We start from the raw sequence: 17,418 nt of genomic DNA, 5'->3' as shown, positions 1-17,418 counted from the left end.
TCATATCATGAAATTTCAATGTTATATCTCGCTGCCTACGCAATCACAATATGTGGCTGATTATTGTCCTACCCTTCCAGAAACATATACAGAGTAAGGAGAAGCTGAACTCTTCCAACACCTAACACCATGCAAAAATAATAGCCCAATGTCCCAATGCCCACCACTTGGCGCAATTTGTCACCCTCAAATGACCCTCTGAACGACATTTCCAGTGTCCACGTCTGTCATCGTGGCCAGTCAGCGCGAGCTGAGGTCAGGGCACATTCCCGTCCCTCCCACAACCCGGGTGGTTCAACACAGGCGCCTCGCTCCTTTCTCCGGGCGGGTGGCTTCTTGAGCTGCTGCTCTCGCTGGTATCTACCAGGCGCATCTCATAGGCTTCCACTCTCGCCTTGCCCTTGTCGTCTGAAACTGCGCTCCGGGGCTCGCCGGAGCCCTCGGTACCAGCCGCAAGGCCGGCATGCTGATTCGGGGGCAATGCTCCTTGCGGCCATGGCATGGCCTGCCCATCACGCGCACTGACCGGGCTATTGTACTGGCTGGAATAAGGCGAAAAGTATCTGGGAAACGGCTTCTCGCCGCTTGCATTCACGGGGGAATCATCCCAGCCCCGAGAGCCCTGCCGGCTCACGGGAGTGTCATCCCATCCATGGCCCCGGAGAGGGCGTTGGCTGACGGGGGTGTCGTCGTAGCCGCGAAACGACTGCGATGCAGGAGCCTGGCCCATCTCTTGCTGGTGGGTAGGCGATGGCCAGTCCCCTTGGGCAATCTTGGTATCCCGATCTCGCAGATATGCCCTTCTGCGGCGCTTCCCATTCCAGATGATGAAGCATCCGACAACAATGAGGAGTGCTACAAGCGCGCCAACGGCAATGCCAACCTTGGCACCAAGGTTCAGGGGACCGTGGTCAAACCAAGCCGGATTGACGGTTGCCGTGGGACTCGGCGTTGAGATTTGCACAGCCGTGGTGGAAAAGAGCTCGCCGTCGAGCCCAATGTAAAGGCCCGCCGGCGGCTTCTGCTCGCAGCCAGCCTGGAGGGCAATGACAACTGCATGAAGAGAATAGTCAGCAGGTTGGACGGGATGAGTCAGTACGAGAAGAACGCTCACAGTTGGCCATGTACTGCCTGCCTTCAGCCTGCAGGCAATCAGTGCAGCCCTGGAAGTCTGGAGCATCATCTGTCGGCCAGAGATCACAATACTGGTACGCGTCGTAGGTCGAAGACAAATTTTTGAACTGCACCGCATTCTTGAACGGCCCGCATGCCTTGCTGCTCGAATGTTAGTCTTGGAGTTGACCAGAGCCTCAGGAGAAGAGCAAAAAAAAAAAAAAAAAACTCACGTAGTAATACAAGGCGTGTTGGTAACCTTGGGGTTCTTTGCCGGCGCATCGCCCCAGACGCAATACGACAACGCATAGCGGACATTATCTTGACATTTCGCCTGTCAGCAGACTCGTCGGCTGGTCCAAAGAGGCACGGCACCTACAAAGCATAGACTGGATGTCGCTGTCGTTCCCACTGTGGTAGGTGCTGGATCTCTCGCAATCGACACATGCAGCGAACTGCTGCCCCGTGGGATCGGACGAAAAGCTGCCCTGGCTGCAAACTAGTTCCTCTGGAGCCGTCTTGTCCAGGATATTACCACAGTTGGCAGCGCATGGCGAACCAGAGGGCACGAGAATTGACTGCGCCGCTGGCAGCAAGGCGGCTAGGAGGACTGGCAACGGGGGAGGTCGTAGCATGATATTGCTGGCACGGATACGGCCGTTGTGGATTTCGTAGGCTTCGTGCGTTCCCTTGCGGAGCGACTAAGCGCCAAGGAGATCCAAGAATGGCGGTGGGTGTCTGCAGGCAAGCCCCTTGACAGCTTGTAGTGCCCTCACATTAAACAAAAGAGAGTCTTCTTCTTCTTCTTCTTCTTCTTCTCTTCGTCTTCACCCTTCCGTTTCGAAACGAGAATTCAGGTCATCCGGCGACGTTGATATATCCCCCAAGCTTGTCCGACCATCAGCCTGTTGGTTCCAAATCTTGCCACGGCACAGGACAAGAGACGTAGTCGCATTGCGCGCGTCCGATGCGTGTGACAACGACCTTTGGGGGGCGGCATGAGCACACTCCCCCCAAGCTCGCACGGCACACGGCACACAGCAACGGGCGCACAGCATAAGTCTAGGTCAAGCTGCAGGTCAACAAGTATCGACTTTGTGCTCCAAATGGTGAGAATGATGTCCACCCGGACCGCCATGCAGTCCGCGACTCCTCCCCAGCCCTCTCTCTGCCTGCAGGGTGCGGGCCTGTCACATCCGGAAGGGATCCACCTACGGCAGACTCAAGGCCGGCGCTTCGGGGTCCAATCATGATCCTCAGTCTCATATGGTCCTGCAGCACCCTTGTCCGACCTCCACACATGACACATGATTCGTCAATTCGCAGCCAATCCCACCGCCATGTCGCTTTGTGATGAGAGGTTGAGAGCAGTCCAAACCAGACTCGACCCCATTCCCCCAGGAACGCTATGCATCTTGATACCGGCCCGTCCCCATCATAGGCCTTTCTGAACTTGGGTGCTTGTAGGATTCAAAGACCTTTTGACGTGACTTGGCCTCATTTCGTGCCGAATTATCCAGCGAGTACCCCGTACGTCCCGAACCATTTACTAATCCGATGGCTTTACGGGCCGGTCCCGAGTGGGTCCCATGTCATCCTTGAGCTGACGTGCACATTAGCCTTCTCTTCTGCGTAGCGTACGAATCATTTATGCCCTATGGATTAGGTTAATTCTTACTGAATTCCTCGGCGACAAAACCGCATGGCAATTCTTCTATTACAGAGTAAAAAATAGTCAAAATTGTAGTAAAATTACGGTACCAAGAACCGCTTCTGCCGTAGCATCACCAGTCAACACCACAAGTCGCGCATCGCTCACTGTCCCCAAAACAGCCTTCAAATCTCAGATTCTGCAAACTCATCACGGCCGTTTCTTCACGCCCCGAAACGCATAACATGTAAATGCTGCCAGATTTCCACAAAATATAAACACGCAAGCCACCCAACCAACAAAGACGACAATGCAAACCCCAACACTCCCTTATATCTCATCCATAGTACAAATGTCCTTGTACTCACTACCATATTGCGCTGCGCGGCCGATTTATGGACTTTGCAAGCGACCGTTCCACACATCTCAACGATGCCATGAGCTCTAGTGGGTCTATCTTGCCGTCACTGACAAGAACCATGGCCTTGGGTGTCTTTGGGCCCTGTGGCGCTTTAAGGTTAAGTGGTTCGGGAACCACCGTCTTGACTATATCAGATGACTTGTGGCCAGTATTGCGAAGCTTTGACCTGGTAGCTGCAGGAGTCGACGTCTTTGACGTTTTGGGACTCTTCGCGTCCAGCTTCGGCGACACCTGAGGCTTGGGCGGCCGCGTGGCAACCTCCGGTGCGTCTTTCCCGCTCGCCGGTCGTGGTGTATTTTGCGTCGATCGCCTTCCTACTCTCTCTGGCTGGGCAGGAGGGCGCGCTGGAGTGGTAGTTGCTGGCCTATTGTTCCCAGGTTGGTGCTTCTGTTGCCCGGTTCTAGAGCGGGATCGGGAGCCGTGAACGGGACAATTGGGCGCGGTGTACTCTTCGATAAGTGTGAACTGAGATAGGTCTACGGGCTCGGGGTGGCGGCCTCGGCTGTTATTTGCGCCGTTCCGCCGTTCGCGGCTTCCAGGCGTAGCGGCTTTCTGATCCGTGGCGGGTCTATCCTCGCGCCGACGACCACGGCTTGTTCCTCTGTCGACAAGTTTGGCGGGCGTGTTTGACCTTATTTCGCGCTGCATGAAGGCGCTTTTAGACGGAGGCCGGTCACCGATTCTCCCTTTGGAGCTACTCCTTTGTCTGATACGACCGCTTGAAACGGGGCGAAGAATTGGCGGATCTTGAAGCACGGGATTGGGCCGCCGCTGTCTGCTCGTGTTACTCGAGTCTCTCGAATCCGCAGAATTGGCGGGATGCGGGCTAAGAGCTATCGGTATCGAAGCAGTCATTTGGCTGCTGTCATAGCCATGGTCTTGTAGCATTGGCATCGGTCTCCTACTCCGGCCCTTGCTCCGACTTCTCGAGACTTGATGTCCAGAGGTAGAGTTTGAACGGTCTCGATTGCCGTTGAAGGAGAAGTGTTGTTGCTGAGATACGTCGGCGAACGTGGCCATGTCTTCCAGTCTTTGGCAGACAACTCCAAGTTCGTTCTCGCCTGCGACGTCTGACCTTGATCTCTCGTGACCACGAGATCGATTTCTGTGGCGAGACCCTACGGAGTAAGGGTGAATTGGACGAGACTCTTGTCTCGAGGCATCAGTGAGGTCATTCATGGGCGATGTTCGTTCAGGGGCATCGTAACGAATTCGGCCAAGCGATGTCTCGTGAGGTGGTGTGGACCGGTTGATCATGTGGTTAGCGATGCTCGGTGGACGCCCAGGCTGGTTATTCCACACAGAAACATCAGACCTGATACTATAGCGATTTTCCTGGTTCGCGAGTAACGAACTTTCCGGGAAGATAAGATCATCCGCCTCATCTGGAGATGTCCATCTTGAGTCAGGCACTTCAGCTGGGGAAAATGGTGTAGATGCCCAGCAAAGTCGGGACGAATCGAAAGGCGACTCGGAGAATCGAGACTCAGACGCCGCCCAAGGAGATAGTTCGGCATTGATGTTTGACCCATGGAAACTGACCTCTCCCCCCAGAATTTGGAAAGGCCCACAGCTGACTTTTGCCGAATATGATGCAGGGGAAGGTCCATTCAGGTATTTCTGGCTGTTGGGGTGATTTGTTGAAACCGCGAGCCTAGGCCGGACCGAATGAGGGGTTGGACTCGGAGCTGTTAGTGTATGCGTATCCGAACTCTCTAGGCCATGTCTCATGGACGGATCTGAGCGAGGTTGATTGAACAAAGTGTTTCTGCTGTACTTGGCAGACGGGTTCTTCCCTTGGGCGGCGTCGGATTCGCCCTGGGACCCCTGATGGCCGCTCGAGGACGGATCTTCAGACTCTCTTCCGCCTTGGGGATGCTGGGAACGATGGTTCTCGTAATCCTTTCGGTGATCGTTTTCCTCTGGCTCCCCAGCGTCGCCTTCAGGGTTGTCCTCCCCAGGCCGATATACTAGTTTGGCATATGGAGCTGCATCAGTATCGACAACGAGCAGCTCTTTGTCCCCGCGGCCGAGTATTCCGTATACTCGAACTTCGCCGGATTTAATGCCGATGACAGCACTGGTGCCAGCATACGTGACTTCCCCCTCCATTCCAGTACGATTTGCAAACACTACTATGACTTCCTCGGTGGACTCTGCTCTTATTATTGGTTCAAGGCGGGAAACCCAATAGAGCAGAGTGTTCATGTCTGGTTCCTGAGGCATACGACTAAACTGACGGGGATCATCATTGGTGATCCAAGCCATGGATATCACAACCAGACGAGCTCCGCAATCTAAAACATGCTGGGCAAACTCGAACTTATCCCACGGTGCCTCGAATTTGTACGGGCTGCGATACAAATTAGAACATGCGAGTCTGAAGTTTGGCAACAATCTCAACCTTGCCGCGAACTGACGTACTTGAGGTCCATGCAAATTCCGATAGCAGTGCGTCCCAGGCCATCCAGTCTCTCGCCAAAGAATCCGGCAGGCCCTTCCAGGGCCCATGTTTCGTCCGTGTAGTACAGGTGAGTCTTTCGGTAGTTGGCTACCGTCTCTCCCTCGCCGTTGACGATAATGGCTGCATTGTAATATTCCGGGTTTGTCGGCCACTTGAAAGTCGGGTCGACCTTTTCGGGATAGCCAGTTATGACGGTACAGTCGTATTTCAAGGCGGTAGTTCGGGTCCACAAGGAGCTGATACCAGCAACTGATGGTTCGAGGAACTGCGATATGTCGCCCAAAGACTTGAAGTTGTATCCTACACTGGAGTTAGAAAACTTGACAATGTTTTGCCCCTTTGGTCCTCTTGTCTCTCAATCAGCGGCCAAGCTGGATCCAACCAGATGCAGAGCCCAAGCCCGTGCATCATGGAGTCCCCGCGCACGACGTACCAGAAAAAGCCAGCTCCGGCAAAACCAGCAGGTCAAGAGCCTCGGGATCTACGCGACTCAAAATCGCATCCGCCCGGTTGAGATTATTGTCCACATCTCCAACCTGCGGCGCAAACTGAAGACATGCGATCCTCATCTTGGCCCGTCGACAGCGCAGGCCAATGTGGCTTTCGCACTGCGCATCTGCTACTCCCACCTCGGCCTCGATCGCCAGCCGTATCGGCGGACCTGAACGGAGCTCAGCGACCAAATAGGACGCCCGAAAAAGAAAATTCAAGCGCAACCAACACCGAAAAAAAAACAATCACCAAAAGCGGAATGCTGGACCAACGGGAGGATATAATGGTGGTTTGTGCGTCGAGGTGTGGTAACACAACCGGTCGGTTCCTACCCAAATTTCATCATTCCAGTCGGCCCCCCGAAACTGCCCAAGTGACTGGGGCACCATAGCTCCAGGGAGCAGGGCAGGCAGGTCATGGGGTTGCTCGATTGATTGGGCAGCCCGAGCTTGCTGCTAAACAGACTTGCTGGACCAAAACGTAGGTGGCACGATGCCGTCACGCGTGATGGAGTTGGTCGTAGCCTCGTAGGACGAATGGCTGGGCTTGCCCCTCGCGGCGTGCGACCCCAGATTGTGAACTGTGCCATGATTCGCCACCAGGCGTCCTTCGCCGCGACGCCAGCCAATGATGATTCTGGATTAAGCGCCAAAGTCTCAAAGTTCAAGCAGGGTGCCTCGGGCCATGGTGGCTTGGCTTTTTGCCTGTCTGGCCATGGAATATCTGAATGTCGTGCTCCGTGCTACGGATTCTGCGCGGGAAAGCGTTCAATGTCTGCCGTGCGGCCAACATGGGCTGATATCTACACCAAAGACCCCTTGATTGTGCGCATTCGCAACAAGCGCTTTGATGCCCAAAATTGCCTGGGATGTGATTTCCCGCCAACTCTGGTAATACACAATGCCTTGGTTTTTATTGTCCTCCAAGAAATGAGTTACTCAGGCTGTTGTGTTCACACACGGACTGGCGGTAAATTGCTGTCCAACTTGTCCAATATGCCGTGACTGCGTCGACACACAATACTCCGACCAGTAGACTTGTTTTCCTCCTGTTCTACAAGAAACCCTCATGTCACGCACAATCATGTTCATTGGCAGGCCATGAGCCTAGAGTCTTCCGGATACACGCCAACTAGAATCATAGAAAGGGAACCGCCTCTTACCTCTAGCTGCCGTGCATCATTGGCATGGCCATTCCTAGTCTATCTCGCGGCTATTTTACTCGGGGAGCTGTGAGACGTCGCGACAACTTCAAGCCCATCATGACCATGATGTCGCACACGGCATAGTCCAATATTTTTCCCCTCATGCCGTATAACCGAAATACAATAAAACCAATCGCAAAATATTGCGCCTCGTCCAACCCCAGAAATCTCGGGATTGCGTCGAGAATACTCCGGCCCGCGGCAGGCCAGGCAAGAAAAATGCAGAGACTCGACCGAGACGCTCCAGACAACCAACGGCATATCCATCCCGGTGCAGAATTTCACATCGGCGGCATCTCCGCGGTGTTGTTTGGGCCCACGTCTTCGAGGTGCTCCTTTGCATTGACTCCTCGCCATCCGAACCAGCACCGACGGGTCCTTCCGGGGCTAGGTGATTTGTTGCCAACGGGTCAGTATGTGATCCATGTGCTTCTGCGTCCCTGTGGGTGATCTGTGGTGGCTTACTTCACGATGGTCATGATGCCTGCGTCGTCATCCTTCGTGTAACCCCAGGACACGGTGAAGTTGCTGCCAACACACCTCTGGTCGGAGAAGGAAGCATGTCTCGCCTTCTCGTTGACGTGAACCAGCATGTAGCAGTACATAGGGTCGAGGTTGGGGCTGCTGATGTCGAATCTCATCCAGATTTCCCTCTCGTTCGGGATACCTAATGGTGGCCGGACAGTTAGAGATGAACCGACAGGAGGCTACGGAGGAGGAGGTGGAAAAAAAAATATTGTCTGCTGAACTTGCGTCTGGTGACATTTGTCAATGCCCAGCTTGGAGCTTCGTAGAGAGCCTTGTCATTGCCACACCTGTCGTGTGTTTCGCCGGATGCAGCGTAAATACTTTGCGCGGCAGCCCAGATACACAACAGCGAAGTGTACTTGATACTGAGCGTCGTCATCGTCAGAGAGTTTTGAGGACGGACGAACTCAGTTTTACGTAGAAAGATATTCGTCTGGTAACTTCTTATAATCTCAGCTTTGAGGCAGTCCAAATATCTAGACTCTTTCAACGTGCAAACTTGAAACTGCTTCCAGTCACACGAGCAAACTCAATCATGGCACAATGGCATCGCAGTTAGTCTCAACTCATTCCCTAACCGATGCGAGGTACAGTCTCCCTGGAAGCACCCGTACAAGCCGTGCAGTGTTTGTCAATCACAAGAAAAGGCTTTCTGCATGATTAGAGCAGGAACCCAGCCACAGAATTTCTGCTCCCGAGTGCCACCGTTCTGGTTCGTTTGTTGTTCGTCCACAGACCACGGTCTATAAAGTAGAAGTACAAGGGCTTGTTCTCCGTAAACTCGGTCAAGTGACTGCACATGTCTCTCCTGCTCGAAACCCATGTCTCAGCCAGCAAGGATCTGGTAGTGACAACTGCAGTCCATCATCCTAGCTTACGGAGTATTCCGTACGAATTACCAAAATCCCCCGCCTAGCCGTCTCACGCCGAGATTGAAATGGACAAAGCCCTCTGTGAGAGCATCTTCCGTGTTCCTACCCGGTCACCCCCCGGGGTCATACGCGGCGTGGTGGGCCAAGCACCCCGGACATGACTCAAGGTATGCAACAAAGAAGAACTAGAAATGGATCCATAGTAACTATTTGAATAACCGCGTTGGCGGTTATCGTCGATGCCACATCGGTAGCGCCGCCGGGGATGGGATCGGACGTGACGATTGGCAAGCCCCTCGGCGCCATCCCGAGATTGCTACATCCCCGCATCTTGACTTTTCGAAAGATCGGGTTCCGCTCCTGGAGTGAGAAATGTATCAACCAGACCCCATAGAGAAGCAGGGTGAGCGTTTTGGCTTGTGCTGTTATGCCAGGGGTCAAGAGAGGGATAGAGCAGGTTATTGTGTGTGCATGTCCACCCGGCTCGTCCTCCGTAGAACATGGGAGCTCGCATCTGTTTGCGAACTACGGAGTAATCGCACAGCGGGGCCGCAAGATGGTGACAGTAGACGCCGTAGAAGTTTTCGTACCGAGTATCATATCAATGCTTGAAGCAAAACCACACGGCTCGCTTGTCACGGACAAGGAGCAAAGGGTCAACGGTCACTCACACATGCAGTCCACCAAGACTAAACCCACCCTCTCACCGCGCACGCCGTCTCAAACAAATGCTCCCGCCTCCCCCACCACCACCTCGCAGACGAGCAAGCAAGTCGGGAAGACGGCTGGTCAATCACTTATCAGCGCCATGATTGGATCGGCCCGCAGGGGTTTGGGTTGCGGAGGCGTCTAGCGGCCCGTTTAGCGCAATCTTACTGGCTGCTCGTCCTCCCGCACCTCTTGGGTACTTGACATTTCAACCACCGCAAATGCAACTCATGCAACCATACTGCCATGTCACCAACAGTCAAAATGCTGTTGGTTCTCAACGACATTCTTCCGCCTGCCTCGACTGGCCCAAACGGCCCAAACGTGGTAGTACAGCACCCGCGCACGGCTCGGACATGGCAAGGCACGTCTGGAACGTCCAACAGAAGATGTGCAGACTTTCTTGACATACGAGCTGCTCTCTTGCCCCCGGCAGAAGCAGCAAGCCACCACCCCCAATGCACCATCAACCATGCGCAATTGAATGCTTTTCGCCCGTCTCTGCTCCCCACCGCCCCCAAAGACTGAGTCACAGTTACACAGGGCCGAAGGTGCTTTTCATATAATATTCTGCGCTTGGGCCTGTTCGGCTAGCTAGCTTGCATCTTGGCTCGAGATTTCGATCCTCCCGAGTCCTTCCCGGGCGCCGCATCTTGCTTCTCGCAAACTTATATACCGTCTGAGGGCTTTCCTGCCCCTCTTGTGTGCAACCGACAACCCTCAGGCCATGTAACGAGCATCAGTTTACCCAGTCATCCATCAAGCACTCCTCCCGTCTCGCCCTTCCCGGGGCCTGTACGCCGCAACACCATGCAGCTTCCAGCCGTCACCTTTTCCCTCCTAGCCATAGCCCGCCTCACCACCGCCCTGGAAGTCACCCCGGGGTCACGATGCGCAGTAGAATGCCTCGACTCGCCTGGTGGAAATGAGTTCAGTGCCTCGGACTCGACAACGACGGTGGACGACATCAGCTGCAAAGACCTGGACTACTCGACCACCGATACCGGCATCAAGTTCAGGAAGTGCTTGGACTGCTTACAACACAGCAAGAAGGTTGACAAGACCGAGTCAGACCTGAAATGGTACATATGTACGGCTCAAGACCCTGGGACCCCCTGCACCGGGATTATATCGTCAAAGACTGACAGACAAGTGGCAGATAATCTACGATATACCCTCACCACATGCATGTACGCCGCGCCCAAGGCCGTGAATAACGGTACCGTGGCAGCTCAATGCAATATAGACAAGGCCTGCCAGGCCATGAAGGAGCCGTTGATAGAGCCAGGTTTCAACGCAAACCCAAACACCACCTGGGATTACTGCACGGCCAACAACGGCGCATTCATAGGGCCGAACCTCTCGCCATGTATAAGTTGTCTCCAAGCAACCGAGGGGGAAGCCTATTTCTCCAACTGTAAGACGAGAAAACTTTCCATCAAGCCCATTTCCCCTCATCAATATTAAGAACTAACCCCCCCATACAGTCCTGGCTGCGCTTGAGGCCGGTTGCAGACAAGCTCCAGAAGACGGCGCGCTCCTCTCTCTCAGCGGAAGCGTCTTCACCACCTCCCCCATCAACACGACGGACCCCTCTCCCAACGACCAAGGGAACCAGTCCAGCGGCAGCCTCTCGCCCAGCGCCATCGCCGGCATCGCCATAGGCGTGTTCCTCATATTCCTCTTGGCCACCGCCCTCCTCGTAGTCCACTTCCGCCGCGAACGCTCCTGGAACGAATGGGAACAGTCCTGCTACTACTCCAACTTCCAGCCGCCAGCCGCATACCCAGAACAGCCCATGTCGCAGGCCTACCGCCGCTACTACACCGGCAACGCCTTCAGCGAAAAGGCGCACCCGGTACAGCCCAACTCCTGCGGCGAATACTACGACCGTGTCGAGGCAGAGCTAGCCGCCGCCGCCGCAAGGCAAAACAAGCAAGTCAACCCGGCACCGCAAAGCCACGTCTCGTCCAGCCCTACCATCCACAACCAGGACGACACTCCGGCCGCGGGCAGTGTGTGCCGGCCCCGCTCCTTCGGCCATGTCACTCCCGCGCGAACACCCTCGCCGCCGCCGGAAACCCACACCCACCGCCGCTCAAACACACCAGACTCGTTTGCCGTCCAGGCCTATCTAAACGCCGCCGAAGATTCCGCCAGGCTGGCCGCTCGAAAATCCCTCCACCCCACCAGCTACGCCCCAGAGCCGCAAAACAGGAGAACTTCAGCCGTTTCTACCCCTTATCTGCCGTACATGCCCAAGCTTCGAATACCCAAGATATTTATCGGCGGAAGGGGGTCCAGGGATGCGCGGGAGATGCATATCTCGCCGCCGTTAATGACGCACGACCCCAGGTTTCACGATATACCCATGGCTGGACCGATGGGCATGGCGAGAGATCGAGTGCCGCCACCGTTGGTCAATATTGCCAGGAAGGATGGCTACATTGAAGTTCCTTTGAGAAGCGGGAAAAGCACCCTGTACGGCTACTGAACAGCGTCAGTAGTCGTAGCAATGGCGTGCTATTATATTCTCAGCGCAGCGGGAGACATTGCGCCGCTTTTTGCGTAGAGATGCATACTTGGTGGTTTTCTGAAAGATTATTCCGTTTATCCTGGTGTTCAAGGTTTTTTTTTGGGACATGCTTCCTCACAATCATTTAATTCGTCTTGGGTAGGGACTTGGAGTTGTGGTGATATAACCCCGGGACAATATAGCAATTATTTCATATCATGAATCAATTTGATTCTCTTCGTACATTACTTAAACCTATTACACTACTACCACCGTCTACCCCAGTCGCTGCCCCGGACCTCGTGTTCGCCAAGCGTCCGGCAACGGTCCACTTGAAGTATTGGCGCCAGTGCCTCCGCCAAGAGTCCTGCCAGCAGGTCGGGCAGGACCCCCAACGCCCCTTTGAAATAACGACTCGGTCGCCTGGACAATCCTGGACAGGATGGCAGGTGTGGGAATGAGGTTTCTCCCACCGCCGTATTGCGGCCACGTCCTCGACAGAAAGTCAAAGAAATGACCAGCAAACAGGCCATGAAATTGGAGTATCATGTTTTGAACGCCGCCAGGAAACAGGAGGTTGATGGCAAGCATGGCATACGGCATCATCTGGGCGGGCATGGTAACAAACATGTAGCTGACCTTGGCTCCGCGCTGGTCCTGCGTCACAGTATAGCTCAGCGCTAGAATAAGAGCCGGCAGGAACATCATGAACCCGAAGCCGACAAAGTGATTTGCTACCTGAAGCTGGGAGTCAGCTTCAATTCTTTCTCTTCTACGACAGGTACGAAAAACAAAAACAGATCAAGGTGGAAAAAAAAAACTATGGGACAAGGTAGTAAAATGTAGGGAGCCAATAAAAACCACCCGAGTGAATTGGGGAATCACACGAGCCATCCATAAGACATCCCACCATGCCTACACCGCAGAACAGACCGGATTGCGAATAATGGACTGAACCGAAGAGCAGGGGTACTCTTCCTCATTTCCAGGAACCGTGATAGTAGTAGAGGCATGACACTATCCGGGCAGATATATGAGGTGTTTTGCTTTTGCAAGCCCGACGCTTCAAAACAGGTGCACCAAGGGCGGAAATCAAGTGGCAGAACTTGGGCATGAGAGCTTACCAAAATCGTCCCACACACGAATACAAGGTACCAAATCAGGTCTTCCTTTCGTGGGAACCGAGGATTGCCAACCTCCATTTGGCTGAGGTACGAATACAAGAAATAGGTATCAAAGAGAAGGCCTAAGCCTGAGCCCGTGATCAAAAAAGACGTCGCAAAACGCCATATCTGGGGCGGGAATCTAAGTATGAAGAACGGATGGTAAATGAAGTACTTGGACGGTAGTATGCCCAGCACGATGCCGAGAGACATGACGAATGCACATGTTGCAATATTTCTGCGGCGCGGCCACGTCAGCAAGATCAAGGCATTTTTTGGCGTTCGGGTAGTTTTGGTCCTTACCTGGACATTGGCGGTAGCCGCCAGTAATTCTCCAGCGCAATATCCATGGTAGGCAGAGTGTGTTATCAGCAATGGCAAGCCAGGTAGCAGTATGCGCTGCCGTCGCAGAAGGTGTAGCAAGACAAGAAAATCACAGATGCAAGAAACGCAGCAGCAAAACCAAAACAAGCTTTGGAGCAGATGAACAATTCATGCAAAGGGGGCTAGGCAGCAAGCACCAGCGTGGTCATTACGTGGTATCTTGTCTCATCTTCCAGAAGATGGTAGAAAGACGGGACACAGAAGACGAGATTTGTTGCCAGCTTGCAAAGATATTCGGCGGGCGGATGGAGTCCGGCAGCCTCCACTATGCCAGTAGGCGGTGTTTTGGTGCATCTAGCGGGGCGTGGTGGGGACCTTGGCCTCAGCCCGGCCCGCAAGGCACCAGGTTTGAGCTTGAGCACACGATCACTGACCACCGCAGTCATCAACTCCATATCGATAAAACTCCTACCCTAGGCTGGCCGACAGAGCTCAGCCGTCGTTTCCGAATGAGCTCATCCATCCGTACTCACCCCACAATTGCTCTTTGATTGAAAAAACACCATAGGATTTTTCTTCGTTGGCCAATGTAAAATACTTTGATTGTAATATTTCGTTGCGTGTTTTGCGTCCTAGTCTGGAGGAGCAAATCACCAGCTGCAATCGAGCCCGAGCCGCTGACGTGGGTTGACTCTCAACCACAACCATGAAAACCCACGATCCATTGAAAACAGAAGAAGCCAACGACGCCGCATGGGAGGCGGGGAAAGGCGCTCTCATAGGCGCAGCGAAATGGGGAGCAGGAGCAGCTGTTCTTGGGGCCATTGGCTACGTATGGTCGCCTATTTACCGCGGAACAACGGTCCAGTTCAAAGTGTGAGCGCAGCGCATAGACACCTACCCATCGTGACCCTTTGGTTCAGAACTCACACTAGCCCTGCAGGTACCTCCAAATGTCGGGCATGGTACTAGGGGGCATGATTGAAGCCGATTGGCGCCTAAGACAGTACGAATACCAGATGCGCATGCAAAGAAGATGGATGAGGGAAAAGGCCAAGTGGGAGCGGTACGAGGAGGAATTTGGAAAGAGTGAGGGCGAGAAATGACCTGCATTTTGGATATGGATTCACCACGTAAACATGATGCCGCAGCATGTTACATTGTACTTTATTTCATCATATAGCAAATGTCATAGAGAGGCATCTTGGCCAAATTCCCTATCGAACACACATTTTTCGAGGCTACCCGTCATGTACCTCAACGAACAGAAACCGAACCAACTCCAACGCCTACTCATGCACCCTCCAAAAATTCACTCGTTTATTTTGCAGCCACTTGAAACTTCTTTGGATCCATATTAATCTTGGACAGCCGTGCAACGCAGCCGCTTAGCTGCAGCAACGTTTGGACGCCTTCCAGAATTTTCATGTGGGTGAAGCCAATCTCCTTGATAAACTCCAGCTTTGAATGCTCGCTTAGCGTTGGAATAGTCTTGGTCACCTTGAACATGGTGCTGATGATGTCGTGACTGGAGTATCCCAGATCCCACAGCTCCCTCAAAGTATCCAGCGCAGAATCTACGTTACCCTCGTAGCACGCCTTCAGCATAGCCTGTACTTTGATGGGATGAGGCGAGTCGACGACCTTGAACACATTGTCTCCAGAGACGAAGCCGAAACCAGCAAAGGTTGATTGCAAATTGTTGATGGCCTGTCGCATATCCCCCTCTGCGCTGAAAACGAGAGCAGCAAGGCCGTCGTCGCTGTATTCGACCTTTTCGGCTTCAATGATTTGCAGTAATCTCTTGACAACCTGGGCGTCGGACAGCTTTGCGTATCGGAGGATGGCGCATCGCGACTGCAGCGGCTCAATAATCTTGTTGGACTGGTTGCATGCAAAGGCGAATCGGGTCGTGTTGGAGTAGATCTCCATGGTTCGGCGAAGAGCTTGCTGCGCGCCCGATGTCATGCTGTCTGCTTCATCGAGAATGACGAGCTTATGTCTGCCGGGGGGTAATGTGACCTTCTTTTGAGCAAAGCCCTTGATTCGATTGCGTACGACGTCGATACCTTGACACAGTGGTGAGCATTGAGAATTTCTCTCTCTCTCCCTCCCTCCCTCCCTCCCTCTCTCTTTCTCTCAGATATTTGTCCACATACCTCTCTCGTCACTTGCATTCAGCTCCAGAACAGCTTCTCTATATGACTCTCCCAGTAGCTGTCTAGCCAGGCACAGCACGCTTGTCGTCTTTCCAATGCCCGGCATTCCTGAAATAATGACATGGGGCATGTTTCCCTCCCTAGCTATGATTTTCAGCCGCTCAATCGTCTCCGTGTTGCCCACCACATCGTCCAGGAAGACGGGACGGTACTTTTCCACCCTTCGAACAGCAATGTTAGCGGCGTCAAGTTTCGAGGGGGGAGGGAGGACAAGAGTACCATGGCAATTCGTAATTTGGAGACGCATTCGAAGATGAGGCCAAGGCTGCCTTTGACGCAGCGGTCGAAGATTCGCCCCTTTCCTCGGTTTTGGCGGCGGGCATGGTGACGGCGATGGTGGATGTGAACGATGGAATCAATTTACGCGACCTGGAAGACGCGTTTTTGGTGGTGTATCGAGCTTCTGGCTCGTGGGGCTTGATGAGGCGCAAGTGGTCCGTGCGTGGCTCTGCCTGCTCCACCGCCTTTGGACTGAGGCGGTAAACAGCCAAACCAACTTTTTCTCAGCAGATCATATTCTGCCCTACAGCAACGAAAAGAAAAAGGCGAACCAGACAGCGCAACTCGTCGCAAAGACCTGCATTGTGGACCCAACACGCCAGAAACACAGGAGGATACGCAGAAGGACGAGAAGAGCGCATCTCCCAACCGCCACCATGGGTGTCGCGAAGAAAACCAGAAAATTCGGCCAAGTCGGTCCTTATCGATAACCAGACCCCCAATACAAAACCGAGTCTGCTAACGTTTGGCAAAATGTCCAGGTCAAGCGAGTAATAGGCCTGCGCGACGCGCGCCTCAAAACGAACCAGAAAAAAGACGAAGACGCCAAAGCCAAAGAGAAGAAGACGATCAATGGCGAATTGATCCGAGAAGCACCCCAGATGCCCAGCAACATGTTCTTCCAACACAACACGGCGCTCGTGCCGCCCTACAACGTCCTCGTCGACACCAACTTCCTCAGCCACACGGTGCAGCGAAAGCTGTCGTTATTAGAGTCCATGATGGACTGCCTGTACGCCAAGTGCAACCCCATCATAACGTCGTGTGTCATGGCGGAGTTGGAGAAGCTGGGCCCAAAGTACCGGCTGGCGCTGCGGGTTGCGAGGGACGAGCGGTGGCAGCGACTGGAGTGCGACCACAAGGGCACGTACGCGGACGACTGTCTTGTGGACAGGGTGACCAAGGATAGGATATACATCGTGGGCACGAACGATAAGCTTTTGAAACGGCGCATCCGTCGAATTCCCGGGGTGCCGTTGATGAGCGTCGCGAGGGGCAAGTATGTGGTTGAGAGGCTGCCGGGGGCGCCTGAGTAATTTTTTGTTTCTTTTCTGTAGCATAATGACAATTTCACGATGACCACAGGCGTCTTTTGGAGTTTCTGGCGGTGCTCTGCGTGCCACGTTCTTTTTTTTCGCCACGGCGAGTTGGGAGGGTACAGCGTTAGGCTGGAGTTTAGCTGTTAAACCCGATCGATGCATGTGGACTGAATTGCCGAAACGGTAACAACCATAGCAGACACCACGGCTTTGCAGCAACGCTGCGTCACACCTCATTCTCACTTCGCCGTACATCTCGACACCCACGACTCTCGGCTGAATACTACAGCGGGAGGCAAAAAGCGTTTGACCAGTCAGGTACCTGGCTGTTGCGCTCTATACTAGTATATCAAAGTATACTTCTCGGTGGGCAAATAGATCCTGCAATAGACTGTATTTCCCCTTTACACACCGCGCATGAGACA

At 53.7% G+C, this 17,418-nt stretch overlaps 8 protein-coding genes across 10 annotated transcripts; 3 read left to right on the top strand and 5 right to left on the bottom strand.

Moving 5' to 3' along the window:
• Nucleotides 1-27: 27 nt before the first annotated feature.
• Nucleotides 28-2,171, bottom strand: J3458_013274 (uncharacterized protein). 2 transcript variants are annotated; one of them, XM_007808906.2, is made up of 4 exons: nt 1,493-2,171; nt 1,347-1,434; nt 1,115-1,275; nt 28-1,053 (listed from the first exon to the last, which is right to left on the bottom strand). In XM_007808906.2, exons 1-4 carry the CDS (start codon nt 1,746-1,748, stop codon nt 257-259), a joined length of 1,302 nt encoding a protein of 433 aa, XP_007807097.2. In that variant the 5' UTR covers nt 1,749-2,171; the 3' UTR covers nt 28-256. The 2 variants fall into 2 exon arrangements, with proteins under 2 accessions (XP_007807097.2, XP_065974629.1); XM_066120342.1 differs by having other exon boundaries at nt 1,347-2,171.
• Nucleotides 2,172-2,668: 497 nt separating this feature from the next.
• Nucleotides 2,669-6,464, bottom strand: J3458_013273 (uncharacterized protein). Of its 2 annotated transcripts, XM_007808905.2 has the most exons (3): nt 6,083-6,464; nt 5,610-5,949; nt 2,669-5,538 (listed from the first exon to the last, which is right to left on the bottom strand). In XM_007808905.2, the coding sequence occupies exons 1-3, from the start codon at nt 6,216-6,218 to the stop codon at nt 3,132-3,134; spliced, it is 2,883 nt and encodes a 960-aa protein (XP_007807096.2). In that variant the 5' UTR covers nt 6,219-6,464; the 3' UTR covers nt 2,669-3,131. The 2 variants fall into 2 exon arrangements, with proteins under 2 accessions (XP_007807096.2, XP_065974628.1); XM_066120341.1 differs by having other exon boundaries at nt 2,669-5,949; nt 6,083-6,416.
• Nucleotides 6,465-6,902: 438 nt separating this feature from the next.
• Nucleotides 6,903-8,348, bottom strand: J3458_013272 (uncharacterized protein). The gene is made up of 3 exons (XM_066120340.1): nt 8,099-8,348; nt 7,811-8,012; nt 6,903-7,732 (listed from the first exon to the last, which is right to left on the bottom strand). The coding sequence occupies exons 1-3, from the start codon at nt 8,250-8,252 to the stop codon at nt 7,627-7,629; spliced, it is 462 nt and encodes a 153-aa protein (XP_065974627.1). The 5' UTR covers nt 8,253-8,348; the 3' UTR covers nt 6,903-7,626.
• A 1,243-nt stretch (nt 8,349-9,591) lies between these two features.
• On the top strand, nt 9,592-13,065 carry J3458_013271 (uncharacterized protein). The gene is made up of 3 exons (XM_066120339.1): nt 9,592-10,543; nt 10,613-10,870; nt 10,941-13,065. Exons 1-3 carry the CDS (start codon nt 10,264-10,266, stop codon nt 11,945-11,947), a joined length of 1,545 nt encoding a protein of 514 aa, XP_065974626.1. The 5' UTR covers nt 9,592-10,263; the 3' UTR covers nt 11,948-13,065.
• J3458_013270 (uncharacterized protein) lies at nt 11,662-13,691 on the bottom strand. The gene is made up of 3 exons (XM_066120338.1): nt 13,435-13,691; nt 13,093-13,369; nt 11,662-12,706 (listed from the first exon to the last, which is right to left on the bottom strand). Exons 1-3 carry the CDS (start codon nt 13,479-13,481, stop codon nt 12,245-12,247), a joined length of 786 nt encoding a protein of 261 aa, XP_065974625.1. The 5' UTR covers nt 13,482-13,691; the 3' UTR covers nt 11,662-12,244.
• Nucleotides 13,692-13,935: 244 nt separating this feature from the next.
• Nucleotides 13,936-16,062, bottom strand: RFC4_1 (replication factor C subunit 4). The gene is made up of 3 exons (XM_007808901.2): nt 15,894-16,062; nt 15,615-15,835; nt 13,936-15,524 (listed from the first exon to the last, which is right to left on the bottom strand). The coding sequence occupies exons 1-3, from the start codon at nt 15,995-15,997 to the stop codon at nt 14,776-14,778; spliced, it is 1,074 nt and encodes a 357-aa protein (XP_007807092.1). The 5' UTR covers nt 15,998-16,062; the 3' UTR covers nt 13,936-14,775.
• Nucleotides 14,162-14,561, top strand: J3458_013269 (uncharacterized protein; the record flags this gene model as incomplete). Its single annotated transcript, XM_007808902.1, has 2 exons — nt 14,162-14,331; nt 14,399-14,561. The coding sequence occupies 2 exons, from the start codon at nt 14,162-14,164 to the stop codon at nt 14,559-14,561; spliced, it is 333 nt and encodes a 110-aa protein (XP_007807093.1).
• Nucleotides 16,063-16,330: 268 nt separating the features above from the next.
• Nucleotides 16,331-16,990, top strand: FCF1_2 (rRNA-processing protein fcf1; the record flags this gene model as incomplete). The annotated part of the gene is made up of 2 exons (XM_007808900.1): nt 16,331-16,366; nt 16,436-16,990. 2 exons carry the CDS (start codon nt 16,331-16,333, stop codon nt 16,988-16,990), a joined length of 591 nt encoding a protein of 196 aa, XP_007807091.1.
• Between the last annotated feature and the right edge of the window lie 428 nt (nt 16,991-17,418).

This window comes from Metarhizium acridum (genome assembly GCF_019434415.1).
Source record: "Metarhizium acridum strain ARSEF 324 chromosome Unknown scaffold_276, whole genome shotgun sequence".
Classification (NCBI taxonomy): Eukaryota; Fungi; Ascomycota; class Sordariomycetes; order Hypocreales; family Clavicipitaceae; genus Metarhizium; species Metarhizium acridum.
The sequence above is the reverse complement of the archived record's forward strand: the minus strand, read 5'-3'. Positions and strand labels throughout refer to the sequence as shown.